Source organism: Monodon monoceros, unplaced genomic scaffold (assembly GCF_005190385.1).
Source record: "Monodon monoceros isolate NGI ecotype Baffin Bay Population unplaced genomic scaffold, NGI_Narwhal_1 Super_Scaffold_19, whole genome shotgun sequence".
Taxonomy (NCBI): Eukaryota; Metazoa; Chordata; class Mammalia; order Artiodactyla; family Monodontidae; genus Monodon; species Monodon monoceros.
In genome coordinates, this window is record NW_021703775.1 from 57,293,679 (window position 1) to 57,310,057 (window position 16,379).

The 16,379-nt window shown below is 33.9% G+C and overlaps 1 protein-coding gene across 2 annotated transcripts in view; it reads left to right on the forward strand.

Annotated features, from left to right (window-relative positions):
- Positions 1-16,379, forward strand: part of SOS1 (SOS Ras/Rac guanine nucleotide exchange factor 1) — a 150,921-nt gene that overhangs the window by 65,025 nt on the left and 69,517 nt on the right. For both annotated transcript variants that reach the window (XM_029231478.1, XM_029231479.1), the window contains exons 2-5: positions 573-698; positions 10,471-10,602; positions 12,630-12,794; positions 15,630-15,839. In XM_029231478.1, the coding sequence (XP_029087311.1) occupies positions 573-698; positions 10,471-10,602; positions 12,630-12,794; positions 15,630-15,839 (633 nt within the window). The remainder of the gene's footprint in view (positions 1-572; positions 699-10,470; positions 10,603-12,629; positions 12,795-15,629; positions 15,840-16,379) is intronic.

The following is a 16,379-nucleotide window of genomic DNA, read 5'->3' on the forward strand; positions in this document are numbered from 1 at the left end:
CACTGGTTCTTGGCAAAAACCATATAAACTGCATCTTTTATCCCCAGCTCAGCCTCTCCCTCCCTCTCTATATTCCCACACTCCAGGATAACCATGGTTTAAGAAAAAAAATGGAAATGATGCAATTAAGTATCTGAATCTCTAGAAACATGTTAATAAGCATGTATGGTGCACGTGGCTGGGAAAAAGGTTAAGAATTCCAGACTTGGGTCATAACATTCAAATCTGTATTTGCAAGCCAGACCATGTTCTTGAATACAAACCCACACTTAAAAAAACAAAATTATGGGCTTCCCTGGTGGCGCAGTGGTTGAGAGTACGCCTGCCGATGCAGGGGACACGGGTTCGTGCCCCCGTCCAGGAAGATCCCACACGCCACGGAGCAGCTGGGCCCGTGAGCCATGGCCGCTGAGCCTGCACGTCCGGAGCCTGTGCTCTGCAACGGGAGAGGCCACAACAGTGAGAGGCCCGCGTACCGCAAAAAAAAAACCCAAAAAACAAAATTATTTGTTTCGTTTGTCTAATTAGATGAAACAAGCCTACATTTTAATTACTTTGCTTTTTGTTTATAGGTTCAGGGGCAAGTTCATCCTACTCTTGAGTCTAGTGATGATGCTCTTCAGTATGTTGAAGAATTAATTTTGCAGTTATTAAATATGCTATGCCAAGCTCAGCCCCGAAGTGCTTCAGATGTAGAGGTATGATAAATTTTGCCTTGTGTCTAATATGTGTGTTTATTGTAATGTCAGTGAAGGGGGAAAGAGTTTGCTTTTCAGTTCCACAGAATATATATATGGTATTTTAAAATAATGACTGGATTTCTTTTAACTTTGTATTGAGTATATGATAGCTTGTATATGTTTTTGCTGTCATACTATTCCATTATTTGCTTTTAATCTAAAATGAACTTTTATTGGCCTCTAAACACTGCTTCTTGATGCTAGAATGACAAATATACCTTTAAAAGTAGAATTTGTCAAGTGTTTTTATTTGTTTGTTTTTTAAAGCCAGCTATCATTTCAAAAACATTTCAATTAATCCTTTGATCTTCAGTTGCTAGGTGTATTTTAGATAGAAGTGAACCACTTTCCACCAATTGGAAGGGAGGGAAACATCTAAAAATCTAGGAAGGAAGTTCTGTAATCTTCTACAAAGATGACATGGCTCCTGTCTTTTTAGGGCTTATAGATTAGTGGAGATACAGGTAGGTATATGGGCGGTAATGTAATGTGATGTACTATGAGAAAAGGGTATGTGGGAAACGAAAAAATGGGTAAACTAATAGCACAGGCTTTGGGGCTTAAGGTTAGCTTCTCAGAAGAAGGGCCATCTAAATGGAGTTCTTGAGGAGTCAAGATTGAGAGGAGAAGAAAGGAGGCTTGAGTACCAACTATAGAAAATGGAAGATAGAGCTGGAAATACAAAAGGAGTTTTCTGGCAATGATGAAGGATCATTTGACTTTAAAGACCTTGAATGTATAGTATACAAATCTTTGCATTTCTGTGACATTTCTTTTGCAGTACTCGTTTGGGCACAAAAAGGATGGTTGAGTTGAATGGCATTTCACCATGGATATATAATGGCAGAACAGTAGGGCAAGAGAATTGTGGAAATTGGTAGCAGCAGTGCTTTACAACCCTTTTCAGGACACAACACACTAGAATGTAATCATGATTTTGCAATACACAGTGACTGGGGAGGAGGTGTGTCTCTGTCTACCCCAGGCCCTGCTCTGTTCCCCTGAGGGGTGAGGGATTGATATATAGGTATATTCAGTAGGAAGCTCAGCTGAAAAGAGCATCAGAGAATCAAATTGGATAAGGAAAAAAGTGAAATTTACAAACAGCTGATATTTGAGTGCTTGCTGTAGTATCATACACTGGTTTAAACACTTCTATGTTTATGTTTCATTTAAAGTTTTTAATAACCCCATGAAGATGTTGCTGTCTTTTCCTTTAATAAGATATAAGGCCCAGAATATAAGGTCTTGTTCACTACCAAATCCCCAGCACCTAGAATATTGTCTGGCACTAAGAAGGCACTCAGAAAGTATATGTTGAATGAATTAATGTGGAAACTGAAGCAAAGAGAGGTTAAATAAGTTGCCCATGGTTACAGCTAGTAAGTAGTGAAGCCAAGACTCTAACCCAGAAAGCCTAAGCTTTCTGGGCATAAATTCTACTAAACTATTCTGCCAGGTAGGAGAGGGGAAGGCAGATTGGCAAAACATGGAGGGAACAGTATTGGATTTCCCAATAAGATCAGAGAGCTGATAACACTAGAATACCTGAGTGATAGAAATAGAAGAATAGATTGAGATCAGAGACAGAGTTGTTAGAATTTAGGATTTCTAAAGTAACATAGTTACAAAAGCAGGATGTGGCCATGTGGTGGTAGCTGGACTAGACATGAAGGTCCCTATAAGGAAGTGTTCAAGGAGTTAAGAGGTCAGAGTATTTTATATGTCCTTAATTTAAACAATAAAGTCACACAGGATGATGGCAGGACTTTACATGAGAGTGGAAGATTGATATTCCAGAATCAGCTTGGGGAGTGGAAAAGATGCTAAATCCACCTTCATGTGGGTTTTGGGACAAGGGCATTTCCTGCTCTAGAAGTCTTTAGGGGAGATCCAGATTTCAACTGAGGCAAAGAAATATTAAGCAACACTAAGTTACAGAGGTTGTGGATGTAGAAAAGATTGTGTACTATGGAATAGTAATTCACTTTGATTTTTAAAGTAATTCAAAGTAGGTTTATACATTTTTATCCCATTTTTCCATTGAATTATAAGTAAAATACCTTTTATTCATAATTTCCTTTAGGCACTTATTAACATTGGATTTTCAGAGTAGATCTTGAATAGAAATGGTTGCCTGACTCTCCTTGTTAACAACTCCGTTTGATCTTTTGGACCCTGATTAGGTTCTCCCACAGTGTTCATAAAATGTAGCATCCAATCCTATACCTAGTATATTAGAATGGGGTTACAGGTCGCATCATCATTCTGATGTTGGTATAGTCCAGGTATTTGCTAGTTTGAAAACACTACAAACTCAAATTCAGCTCTTTCCAAATAATGTTGTGCTGTACCTATGTTTATCTAATTTTCTCCTTTTCATTAATATAAAAACTAACAATTTTCCAGTATTGAAGGAGATCTCCATGAATTCTCAAAAATTACTAATGAGTCTCTCAATCTTCCACTTGCACAGATTTAATCATTATGTAGGTACTCACGATTCTAGATAATAAGGGATATTTCATGGCTTTTTAATACTCAGAAAACTTCTGAGATATTGAAGGTATTTACCCTCTGCCCTGTTGTGTTATTTTTAAGCAAGTAACTTGGACATTTAAAATAGATGTAGCCATGGATATTCCAGTGAGCTGATGTTGTGGTTGGGAATGGACTTTTTGAAAGAGAATATATGACAGTAATAGAGTTAGCAATCAGTTGTGTAATAGGCTTTGTAATTTCAAAGTACTGTTATAGACATTTCTATGCCCTTCCAACAACCCTGTGGAGTAGTTATTGTTCTTCTTGTTTTATATATTAGACAGTTAACCCGCAGAATGGTAGAACGGATTTTTTAAAAAGATGGAAATCTAGTTCTTTTCCAATCAATAGTCAAATACCCTTCTTTGTGTGGAAGGGTATTTATTTAAGAATATGGAGATTGGAGATATTTAGATGAATATAATAGTGTCTTTAGATTCTTTTATCAGGAAATAATTTTCTTTAATTTCTTTAATGCATTTATGGAGCTTTCTTTTAAAATAATAAGGGCCATGACTTTAGCAAGCCCTTCAAATAAATTTTGAGGTAAGGGATAATTCATAAAAAAAATTAATTTGAAGGCCGTATAAAAAATGTGCTTTAAGAAATAGAGCAGTCTGATTTAGTGGAATATGTGAATTTTACTTCTGAAGAATACATTTTGATTAAAGTATAAGCATAATTCAAAGTAGGGTGGCAATTCTTGCTTAATATTCGGCCCCTAGGGGATTTGTTTCAATGAAAAACTAAAAGTGATTTTTAGTTGCCCTATAGTTTTAGGAAAATAGATACTTCAGAAGTGCTTGAAAACTAATGGGTTACATACGTATCTATAATCTTGCTTATGCTAATTTAAAAGTTTTGATAAATTGTGCTACAGATTATCACAGACTATGAAGTATCGTAGTTCAAATGAATGGGATTTTGTTTTGTTGATGTAGCTAATGTTCACTAATCCATGGCACCAATATTTGAGTATCCACTATTTGTCAGGCAGTGTTCCAGATGAATAAGGTAGTATATATAAACTCCCTGGGAATGCAGAGAAGGGGTATATATTATTTGGTCCTGTCTTTTTAAAATTATGTTTTAAAAGATAGTGTATAAAAATTCCTCCAATCTGGTTTGCTCTCCCTCTCCTCATTTTGTATATTTAGTCGTTTTAAAAGTAGAAGTAAAACCAGTAGTATTTTTTCTGATATATCCCTGATAAAGTATATATTTATTTATTTAAAAATTTTTATTTTATTGAAGTATAATTGAGTTACAATATTGTGTTAATTTCTGCTGTACAGCAATGATTCAATCATACATATATTGTTTTTCATATTCTTTTCCATTATGGTTTATTATGGTATATTGAATATAATAGTTCCCTGTGCTATACAGTGGCCCTTGTTGTTTATACATAAGTATATTCTTTTTTTAAAAAATTTATTTATTTATTTATTTTTGGCTGCGTTGGGTCTTCAGTGCTGCTGGTGGGCTTTCTCTAGTTGCGGTGAGCGGGGGCTACTCTTCGTTGTGGTGTGCGGGCTTGTCATTGCAGTGGCTTCCCTTGTTGCAGAGCATGGGCTCTAGGCGTGCAGGCTCAGTTGTAGCACTCGGGCTCAGTAGTTGTGGGTCGTGGGCTTTAGAACACAGACTCAGTAGTTGTGGCACGCGGGCTTAGTTGCTCTGTGGCATGTGGGATCTAACCGGGCCAGGGCTCGAACCCATGTCCCCTGCACTGGCAGGCAGATTCCTAATCACTGTGCCTCCAGGGAAGTCCCCCATAAGTATATTCTTTTAAATTTCTTAAGTCTTGTTCTTTCATAATTGTACTTGTTTTTATTTCACTCTGGTTGACTAGACTGATTTCCATTTGTAATATCTTTTTTTCCTGTTTCCCTTTCTTGCCTGTGTGTCCTGTATTTAAGCAACTTTAATTTCTTAGGACACTGATAGATTTTTCCTCTCATTTAACTCAGGCTTTCTTGGACTCTTTTTTTTTTAAAATATATATATATGTATATATTTATATAATATATATATATATATATATACTCTTTCAGATTCTTTTCCCTTATAGGTTATTGCATAATACTGAGTATAGTTCCCTGTGCTATACAGTAGATCCTTGTTGGTTATCTATTTTTTTTTAACATCTTTATTAGAGTATAAGTGCTTTACAGTGGTGTGTTAGTTTCTGCTTTATAACAAAGTGAATCAGCTATATATGTATACATATATCCCCATATCTCTTCCCTCTTGCATCTTGGTTATCTGTTTTATACACAGTAGTTTGTATGTTTATCCTGGCCTATTAATTTATCCCCACTCCCACCTCCTTTCCCCTTTGGTAACCATAAGTTTGTTTTCTGTGGCTGTGAGTCTCTTTCTGTTTTGGAAATAAGTTCGTTTATGTCTTTTTTTCTTTCTTTTAGATCCCACATATAAGCGATATCATATAATTGTAATTGTCTTTCTCACTTAGTAGGATAATCTCTAGGTCCATCCATATTGCTGCAAATGGAATAATTTCATTCTTTTTTATGGCTGAGTAATATTCCATTGTATATATATATCACATCTTCTTTATCCATTCATTTGTTGATGGACAATTAGGTTGATTCCATGTCTTGGCTATTGTAAATAGTGCTGCAGTGAACATTGGGGTGCATGTATCTTTCTGAATTAAGGTTTTCTCTGGATATATCCCCAGGAGAGAGATTGCAGGATCATATGGTAGCTCTATTTTTAGTTTTTTGAGGAACTTCCATACTGTTCTCCATAGTGGCTGCACCAATTTACATTCCCACCAACAGTGTAGGAAGGTTCCTTTTTTCCATACCTTCTTCAGCATTTATTATTTGTAGACTTTTTGATGATGGCCATTCTAACCGGTGTGAGGTGGTACCTCATTGTAGTTTTGATTTGCATTTCTCTAATAATTAGCGATGTTGAGTGTCTTTTCATGTGCCTTTTGCCCATCTGTATGTCTTCTTTGGAATAATGTCTATTTAGGTCTTCTGCCCTTTTTTTGATTGGGTTGTTTGTTTTTTTGATATTGAGCTGTATGAGCTGTTTGTATATTTTGTAAATTAATCCCTTGAGAGTCTCATCATTTGCAAATGTTTTCTCTCCCATTCTATACGTTGTCTTTTCATTTTGTTTATGGTTTCCTTTGCTGTACAAAAGCTTTTTAAGTTTTATTAGGTCCCATTTGTTTATTTTTGTTTTCATTTCCATTACTCTAGGAGGGGGATCCAAAGAGAGATTGCTGCGATTTATGTCAGAGAGTGTCTTGCCTATGTTTTCCTCTAGGAGTTTTATAGTATCCAATCTTAAATTTAGGTTTTTAATCCATTTTGAGTTTATTTTTGTGTATGGTATTAGAAAACATTCTAGTTTTATTCTTTTACATGTAACTGTCCAGTTTTCCCAGCGCCATTTATTGAAGAGACTGTTGTTTCTCCATTGTATATTTCTGCCTCCTTTGTCATAGATTAATTGACTATAGGTAAGTGGGTTTATTTCTGGGCTGTCTTCTTCCATTGATCTATATTTCTGTTTTTGTGTGTGTACCATACTGTTGTGATGACTGTAGCTTTGTAGTATAGTCTGAAGTCAGGGAGCCTGATTCCTCCAGATTTGTTTTTCTTAAGATTGCTTTGGCTATTCAGGGTGTTTTGTGTTTCCATACAAATTTTTAAAAAATCTTGTTACAGTGCTTTGAAAAATGCCATTGGTAATTTGATAGGGATTGCATTGAATGCTGTAGATTGCCTTGGGTAGTATGGTCATTTTGACAATATTGATTCATCCAGCCCAAGAACACAGTATATCTTTCCATCTGTTTGTGTCTTCTTTGATTTCTTTCATCAGTGTCTTATAATTTTTGAAGTACAGGTCTTTTGCCTCCTTAGGTAGGTTTATTCCTAGATATTTTATTCTTTTTGATGTGATGGTAAATGGAATTGTTTCCTTAATTTCTCTTTCTGATCTTTCATTGTTAGTGTATAGAAATGCAACAGATTTCTGCATATTAATTTTGCATCCTGCAACTTTCCTGAATTCATTGGTGAGCTCTAGTTGTTTTCTGTTAGTGTCTTTAGGATTTTCTGTGTAGAGCGTGATGTCATCTGCAAACAGTGACAGTTTTAGTTCTTTTATTCCAATTTGGATCCCTTTTATTTCTCTTTCCTTTTATCTTAGACTTTTTTCCCTGTGAGCTGAATCCTTAAATTTTAAACGTTTGCTTTTCCTTTCCCATTCATTTTTTCTTTAACTTTCTTTTCCTTCACATCCTAAAGAATCTTTGTAATTTCTAATAAGTTTGCCATTCACATTTTGATTTCCCAAGTGATTTCACAATATTTTCTACCTTTCTAGACAGAAAAGAAAAATTCTTCTACACATTCTAAGCCTTTATTACTATTAATAGCACTTCAAAAGTACCTCCAGGTCTGAATATTTACACTGAAGTGCATGTGTAGGAATTTTTATAGATCCTAGAATGTTTCTATTGGAATTGATCATCAAGATTATCTATTTAGACACCTTTATTATGTAAAGGAAACGACAAGGTTCTGCTAATAAGAGACAGAGCTGAATTGCAAACCTAGCTCTCTATCTTTTATTTTTCCCAAAGCCACTAAATATCAATCAAGGTGGAATTTCTCAATTTAAAACAAAACTATTAATCTTGAAAGTGGCATCTTGAAAGAGTATCTTGAAAGAGTAATAGACTTTATTTAATTCATGAATCTTTCATTGATCATTTCTCCTTGGGCTTCTTTACCTTAAATTATATAAGATAATTGTAAAAATAAATTTTATTTTGCTCTAAAATTGTAATTAAGTTTGCCACTACAAGATACAAAGTATTTCTTTCAGTCTGGCCTTTCCACATTCAAGGCATCTATTTTGACCCTATTAATCTTTCCCATGACCTTTGGTATTACCTCATAAATATACAGTCCAGTAATACACTAATAAGTAAGTTTAAAATGTTTTCTTCATCATTATTATTTTCCCTTTCTTGCCTTCTCTTTTAGCATTCCTGACTTTCCTTCCCCTTCTTTCTCAAAACAATAGATAAACTCGGAATTAGGTTGATAAAATTGAGATGGGCAAGGATTGCTGTTCTGTTTTCTTTCTCTTCTACCTCAACCCCTGCCTACAGTTTGCCTTGTAATTCTACTGATGATTTTTCTTCAAAGATGTATGTTAAATGTATTTAGAATTATTAGATTGAGTTCAGCTTCTGTTCTATTCTGCTGCTTTCTATCACCACTACACAGCAGTGCTTTTTAGATTCTAGGTCATCACCCCTTATGCCCAACTAACATTTTTATAAATGAATAGGAAAAATCAGTACATTGCCTATAGTAAAAGAAGGTTTTGTTTTATGAAACTTTGTTCCAGTGTACTATGTATGTGATATATAAGGATGTAATGTAAAATGTATTAAGATTTCTTACTATGCATTGAGGTCCCCCCCACCAAAAAAATGTTAGCCATAGGGCTATACTATTATAAGGTCTGTAATCATGGTTATACCTATTTATTCAGTTAACCATGGGTTAAACCCATCAGTATGAAATTTTTAATTGGGAGTCATGGTAAAGTTAGTCCTAAATCTCTTGTCATTTTTGGATTATCAAGTCTATAGTATTGACTTGGAAAAAAGGAAAAGAATTCTTGTTTTGGACATTCTTTTCCACCCTTTTCCTCCTTCCTTTATTAGTCCTTTTTCACCTGCCGAGCTCCCCCAGTATTTTGGACCTTTGTATTGCCTTTATTATATGAGGGTATAGCATCCTAGCAAATAGCTTTTCAACTAGACATTTGAAAATGTCTGTAAACTCCATTTTTAACTACAATAATTTCTGTGATTAGATTTAAAATGATCACTTCTTTTTTTTTTTTTTTTTTTTTTTGCGGTACGTGGGCCTGTCACTGCTGTGGCCTCTCCCGTTGCAGAGCACAGGCTCCGGACGCGCAGGCCCAGCAGCCATGGCCCACGGCCCAGCCGCTCTGCGGCATGTGGGATCCTCCTGGACCGGGGCACGAACCCGTGTCCCCTGCATTGGCAGACAGACTCCCAACCACTGCGCCACCAGGGAAGCCCTAAAATGATCACTTCTTATATTTAGAAGCTGACTTATCCTTGAACATAGATGAAGAGAAAATTTCTTAAATTTGAATGGGTTAAACTATTTTCAGTTTATAAATTTGTTATTAACATGTCCTGGAATCAATGTTTCCTTTCCCTCCACAGAATATCACATAGCAATCTCTTTTTCATTTTCCATCTTAGTAGCAATTGACAAAACTTTTAATTTACACTTACAATCAGGAGTGATGTTAAACAGCTTTTATATATTACTAACTAAATACGGAGCAATTTAAAATACATGTTAAAATTGTGTAATAGCGACCTCTACTGGTTTTAATTGTGGTGTACTGAAAGTGGATTTTAAAAACTTCAGAGCATGAAAGTAGTACCTTTTGTTTGAAGTGAATTATATTAGTTTATTAAAGTCGGGAAATTCAGCTTTTACACGAGTTCTTTCACTTTCAATGGAAATTCTAACCGGATAACTGCTGGATTAAAATGAAATATCTTGATAAAAATTAATAACCTGTGGAAGATTCAAACTCTAATGATAAGCTACAGTGTATTAAAGTTGCTGTTACTAATGTAAACCCTTGATTTCCATGATTTATAAATAGTTTTGAAGTCAATTACCTTTGCATGATGGATAAAGGAAAAAATTCTTAGAAGTTTCAAGTAGAAAATGCTATTTTAGTTTGTAATTGGTGTTGAAATAAAGGACAAATGAGAACTGGATTTAGATATTTTCTTTTTAAGCTTAGGTCTTGTTCCTTGAAATTTTATATAAGTAATGTTTTAAATAGCATCTACTCATTCTTGCCATTAGCTTTACCACAGTGAAGTTGAAATTCAGAATGTGATTTTTCCCCTACTTAATAGAAGGAACATTTAGTCTCTTTATTGCGTAATTAAGAAACTAGTACATTGGCAGTTATGGTTTTCTCTTAGCTTAGGTATGTTTGTAGTATAAATTATACTACATGTGAAAGCCTGCTTTTGGTATTCTTTGATTTTAAAAGTAAATTGTAAGTGAAGAGCACTATTTAATATATTTGTTGCTTAGTTGTTATTTTCCTGTTTTCCAAGGAACGTGTTCAAAAAAGTTTCCCTCATCCAATTGATAAGTGGGCAATAGCTGATGCCCAGTCGGCTATTGAAAAGAGGAAGCGAAGAAACCCTTTATCTCTCCCAGTAGAAAAAATTCATCCTTTGTTAAAGGTAAAGCTGAAATACTGCCTTCTTGCCTTTTAAAAGCAAAATAAAACCCATGATTTTCAAACACAAAGAGTATGTTTTACGGATAATAGAGTCAACTGAAGAGTGACATTCTCTCGTTTTAATTTTTCCAGGAATTTATGTCATGGGGAGGGATGATATAATAGGAAACTATAAGTTGGACAACATGACTTAAAGTAATTTCATACTAACAGTAATAATCAAGCAAATTGAAAGCACTAAGAAAAGTTATAATTGTGGATTTTGTTCATCTCAGATGTTAATAGAACCTCAAAGAGAACTTGTAAAACTCCTTTTTTTGTTGGCTAGACCTAAGTGTCCCTATAAATCCTTCACATAGTTAGATGTGTAGGGACCTCTGTGAGACTGCCATAGGGCTATGTGTAATCTCTGAACAAAAATTCCATAAAGATCACCTATACTATTTAGTCCTATTTGTCATTTATATTAGTCAGTCAGTTGAGTCTCTCCAGAACTAATAGAAAAAATAACTGCTGGGAACTCTAATAATGTGATTTCTTTTTTATTTAATACAATGAACAAACTATTGATTAACTCTCACATCAAAAATATAGGTATGATAATAATTAAAACCTTAATAATACTTCTCTGATATCAATAATTTTATGTGTACTATAATACAAGTAAAATGCTAATGCTTGCATACGTTATCTGTAGGTTTTATTATTCAACAGAGTTAATTATTATCATCCCCACTTTGTAGATGAGATAACTGAGGCAGAAAGTGATTAAGCAACTTTTAGTTCACAGGACTCTAAGTGAATAGCATTAGGAAATCCACGTCAGTTTGATCTTGTACAAGATTTAAGGCTGAACACTTGGGTGATTAAGACTATCAAAAGGTTACGTTTTGTCCTTTGTTGTTTGAATAGAAATATCTACCTATATCTTACTAACTGGTCTGAGGAAGTAAGTTCAAGTTATAGAAAATTACTAAGCTGTTAGTCATTGCACTTCTTTATAATTCTCTTTTCATGATTTTTATAGCCATACTTTGAATTATATTCTAAGAGAATTAACAAATTAAGGTGTGTGCATGCTGTATTAATGATTCTAAATGTTGCATTTTAGGGTCTAATTGTGGGTATCATTTCAATTTATTAATATATCCATATCACTATAAACAGTTAATAGTTTTTACATATTCTTAAAGGTAAATGCAACCTGTTCCCAACTTAGAAGTAAACTTCTTTTTTTTTTTAAGTATAGTTGATCTACAATGTTATATTAGTTTTAGGTGAACAACATAGTGATTCAATATTTTTATAGATTATACTCCATTTAAAGTTGTTATAAAATATATAAGTAAACTTATTATTTTGAAGTTTTTTTTCTTAATTGGATTGTTTAGAAAATAGAATTTATTTTCCTATAGGAATTGGTCAGCCCCATAAAAGCCCATACTCTCTTTGAAGTCTAATAATAGGACTATTTAATGTGCCCTTAATAACCACTGTTGTTCAGCAAGACATAGCATGAATTTTTTTCCATAGAAACAGCCCAGATACCAGGAATGAATGTACCACTAGGGTTTTTAGGAAGCCCAGGTTCCTTTGGAAAGAAGGATAGAGGTATAAGGATGGTAGATATTCCCAGATACCAATAATATATTAACTCTTGTTCTGCATAAAGGAAAAAACCCTCATTTGTCATTGTTAATTCCAGGTATTCTGAATTAGGTAACAATGAGCATTTTTCCCCTCCCCCAAACTTGGGCTTCCCTTCCTAGTTTAGGGATTATCTATTTACTTATCTGTACTTCTTAAGTATTTTACATGATCATAGGTAATTTTGCCTTACCTTTTCTTAGTTTACATTTTCAAATAGCAATATGTATATTATTCATAGATGAACTACTTAAAATTAAATGCTGTTGATAATCACACGCCTCAGTGAAAGTTAAGCTAAACTGTATACACTTTTTAAAAACTCAGTGTGTCAAATTTGTAGTAAATAATTTTAAACATGCTTTTCTTTTAATTTTTCAGGAGGTCCTAGGTTATAAAATTGACCACCAGGTTTCTGTTTACATAGTAGCAGTATTAGAATACATTTCTGCAGACATTTTAAAGCTGGTGGGGAATTATGTGCGAAATATACGGCATTATGAAATTACAAAACAAGATATTAAAGTGGCAATGTGTGCTGATAAGGTAGGATACTGATCTATATGTTTTCTTAAATTTTTATTCATGACTTACTGAGTGCTAACATACTACTTAGAATAAAATTGTATATTGTTTGTTAGGGCATACTTTTAGTAATCTAATGGCAAGAACTCCAGATATCACTTTATGTAAATAAAGTATTATATATATAGTATTTAAATGTGTTTAAGTATGTCATGTAGCTTTTCTTCTATGTGTTGCTGCATGTAGGGTTAATAACAGTAATAATCTCTTATTAGTGAATTTCTTAAATTTTTATTTGCATTGGAAGACTTAGAAGATTATGGATTTACTTGAAAAGAATATTCAAAAATGTAAAAATACTGGGTTGGCCAGAAGGTTCATTCGTAAGATGGCTCTCTAATAGTGCTTAGTTGTCTTTAACTTCATTTGAAACAGTTTTGTTAGATTGTATTGTGACAGCTGTCATTTCAGTATGCATTTAAAAAAGACTTATCAAAATTGGTGAATTTTTGTGTAGCCATTTTAATATTGAAGATGTAAGAAAAAAAGCAACATTTTTGGCATATCATGCTGTATTATTTCAAGAAAGGTAAAAATGCAACTGAAACACAAAAAAAGATTTGTGCAGTGTATGGAGAAGGTGCTGTGACTGATCAAACGTGTCAAAAGTGGTTTGGGATATTTCGAGCTAGAGATTTCTCTCTGGATGATGCTCCACGGTCAGGTAGACCATTTGAAGTTGATAGCGAGCATATGGAGACATTAAATGAGAACAGTCAATGTTATACCACGCGGGAGATAGCCGACATACTCAAAATATCCAAATCAAGCATTGAAAATCATTTGCACCAGCTTGGTTATGTTAATCGCTTTGATGTTTGGGTTCCACATAAGTTAAGTGAAAAAAATCCTTCTTGACCGTATTTCCACCTGCAATTCTCTGCTGAAACGTAATTAAAACATTCCATTTTTAAAACAAATTGTGACGGGCGATGAAAAGTGGATACTGTACAACAGTGTGGAACGGAAGAGATCATGGGGCAAGTGGGACAAGATCCCACCAACCACACCAAAGGCCGATCTTCATCCAAAGAAGGTGATGTTGTGTATATGGTGGGATTGGAAGGGAGTCCTCTATTATGAGCTCTTCCGGAATACCAAACGATTAATTCCAATAAGTACTGCTCCCAACTAGACCAACTGAAAGCAGCACTCGATGAAAAGCATCCAGAATTAGTCAACAGAAAATGCATACTCTTCCATCAGAATACCGCAAGACCGCATGTTTCTTTGATGACCAGGCAAAAACTGTTACAGCTTGGCTGGGAAGTTCTGATTCATCCGCCATATTCACCAGACATTGCTCCTTGGAATTTCCATTTATTTCAGTATTTACAAAATTCTCTTAATGGAAAAAATTTCAATTCCCTGGATGACTGTAAAAGACACCTGGAACAGTTCTCTGCTCAAAAAGCTAAAAAGTTTTGGGAAGGTGGAATTATGAAGTTGCCTGAAAAATGGCAGAAGGTAGTGGAACAAAATGGGTGAATACATTGTTCAATAAATTTCTTGGTGAAAATGTATCTTTTATTTTTACTTAAAAACGAAGGAACTTTTTGGCCAACCCAAAACTAAACTCTTGAGATTTTAATTTCATTGCCTAGCTTGCTTTCTTTTTTTTTTTTCCTAGCTTTCTTTAGATACTACTTGTATGATTTTACTATGATTATGTTAAGAGCAAACATTTATTGAAAGTTAAGCATATATGCGATTTATCTCATTTAGTCCTTATGATATCCCTCTAAGGTAGATGCTCTTATCTACATTTTATGAAAGGGAAACTGAAGTTCAGAGAGATAAAGAAATTGGTCTAGAATTTTCTGAGAAGTTTCAAAGCCTAGACGTGAACTCCAGATCTGAGTCTAAGTCATTGCGCTGTACTGCCTCAGTAATTTTATTTTATAAAAATGAGTTTTCAGAAAAGAAAATATTTTCTGATGAAGCGTCTCACTCCCTTTTTTCCAACTATTATTGATTCGGAATATTCTTTCTGATTGCTGAATCCACTTAAATATATTTTAGTATATTCTTTCAGAATGTAAAAATCACCTCATCTGAAGGATTTCAAATGTTTTTATTTTTTAATGAATGAGTATTTGATTTTAAAATGGTTATTTTTCAATGAATATAAAATATTTGATACTTTTAAGTGAATTGATAAAATATTTTTGAGTATGTAGTACGTGCTCACACAGAGAAGAGATGCAAGAGAAATATAGAACGAGACTGTAGATTTGATGAAAGGGTACTTATATTTGTGAAACAAGCAGAAAGTAATACAAGATAAAATATTTTATTATGTTATAGGGATAATGATGTCGAAGTTCACAGGAGGGAAAAGATAAGGTTTAGCAAGAGTAGTAATAGTAGACTTCTTGGAAGAAAACAGGACTTATTTTGATCAATCACCAACAAACGTAGGAATTATTCAAATATGAATTATGTGAGGCCCTGGAATGAAGTGGTGATGTCAAGGTTATGAAACAGAGGAAACTAAGAGAGAAATCCAAGACAAGGTTTGGAAACAAATTAGAAGTAATACACGGTTAACAAGACAGACAGACAGACAGATACTTGTATTGACAGAGAACTTCAAAGAGGCAGTTTGTGATACCTGATGCAGAATTTTTGTCTTAGAGAAGCTGTGGAGGGGGAAATGACATTATATCCGAGAAGAGGTAATTGTGTGTCTGCTTATTATCATTTAAGAACTGTATTCAAATAATAGCTTAGGGTGCTTCACTTCAAGTTGAACTACAGATTCATATTTTATTATACTTTTTTCTATCTCTGTAGGTATTGATGGATATGTTTCATCAAGATGTAGAAGATATAAATATATTATCTTTAACTGATGAAGAGCCTTCCACCTCAGGAGAGCAAACTTATTATGATTTGGTAAAAGCATTTATGGCAGAAATTCGACAATACATAAGGGAACTTAATTTAATTATAAAAGTTTTTAGAGAGCCCTTTGTCTCCAATTCAAAATTGTTTTCAGCTAATGTAAGTATCATTAAATAAATGTATATCATTGCATGTGTTGTTAATTTTACATGACCACTCAAATCTGAATTTGTATAGTTCATGATTGCTAATTGGTCCACTTTTTTAAAGTAGTGGGATTTAATTCATCATGACTGTGATCAAAAATAAACTTTTTGATAAATTGAACATCAGAATTTAAAAGACAAAATCTAAACTAGACTGATTGTGTAAGTACAAATGAATTCACAGACTCTTCATGTACTCCAAAGAATAAAACCTCTTGTTTAGGTGGAAGATTTCTATGTTTAATTTGACTCATTTGCATCATTGAACCAACACTTCATCAGGGCTGCCTATATTTTTGATGCCATACTTGGCAATGGGGATTCAAAGATGAATAAAAAACAGTTCTTCTGTCAAGTTTAGTCCAGTCAAGACAGAAATGTAAACTTTAAATTAAATTGCAATACAATGTGGTAATTACCATAAACAGAAGTATGACAACAGTATTTTGGGGAGCACAAAGGAAGGTGCCAATAACTGAAAATTAGAGAAGGG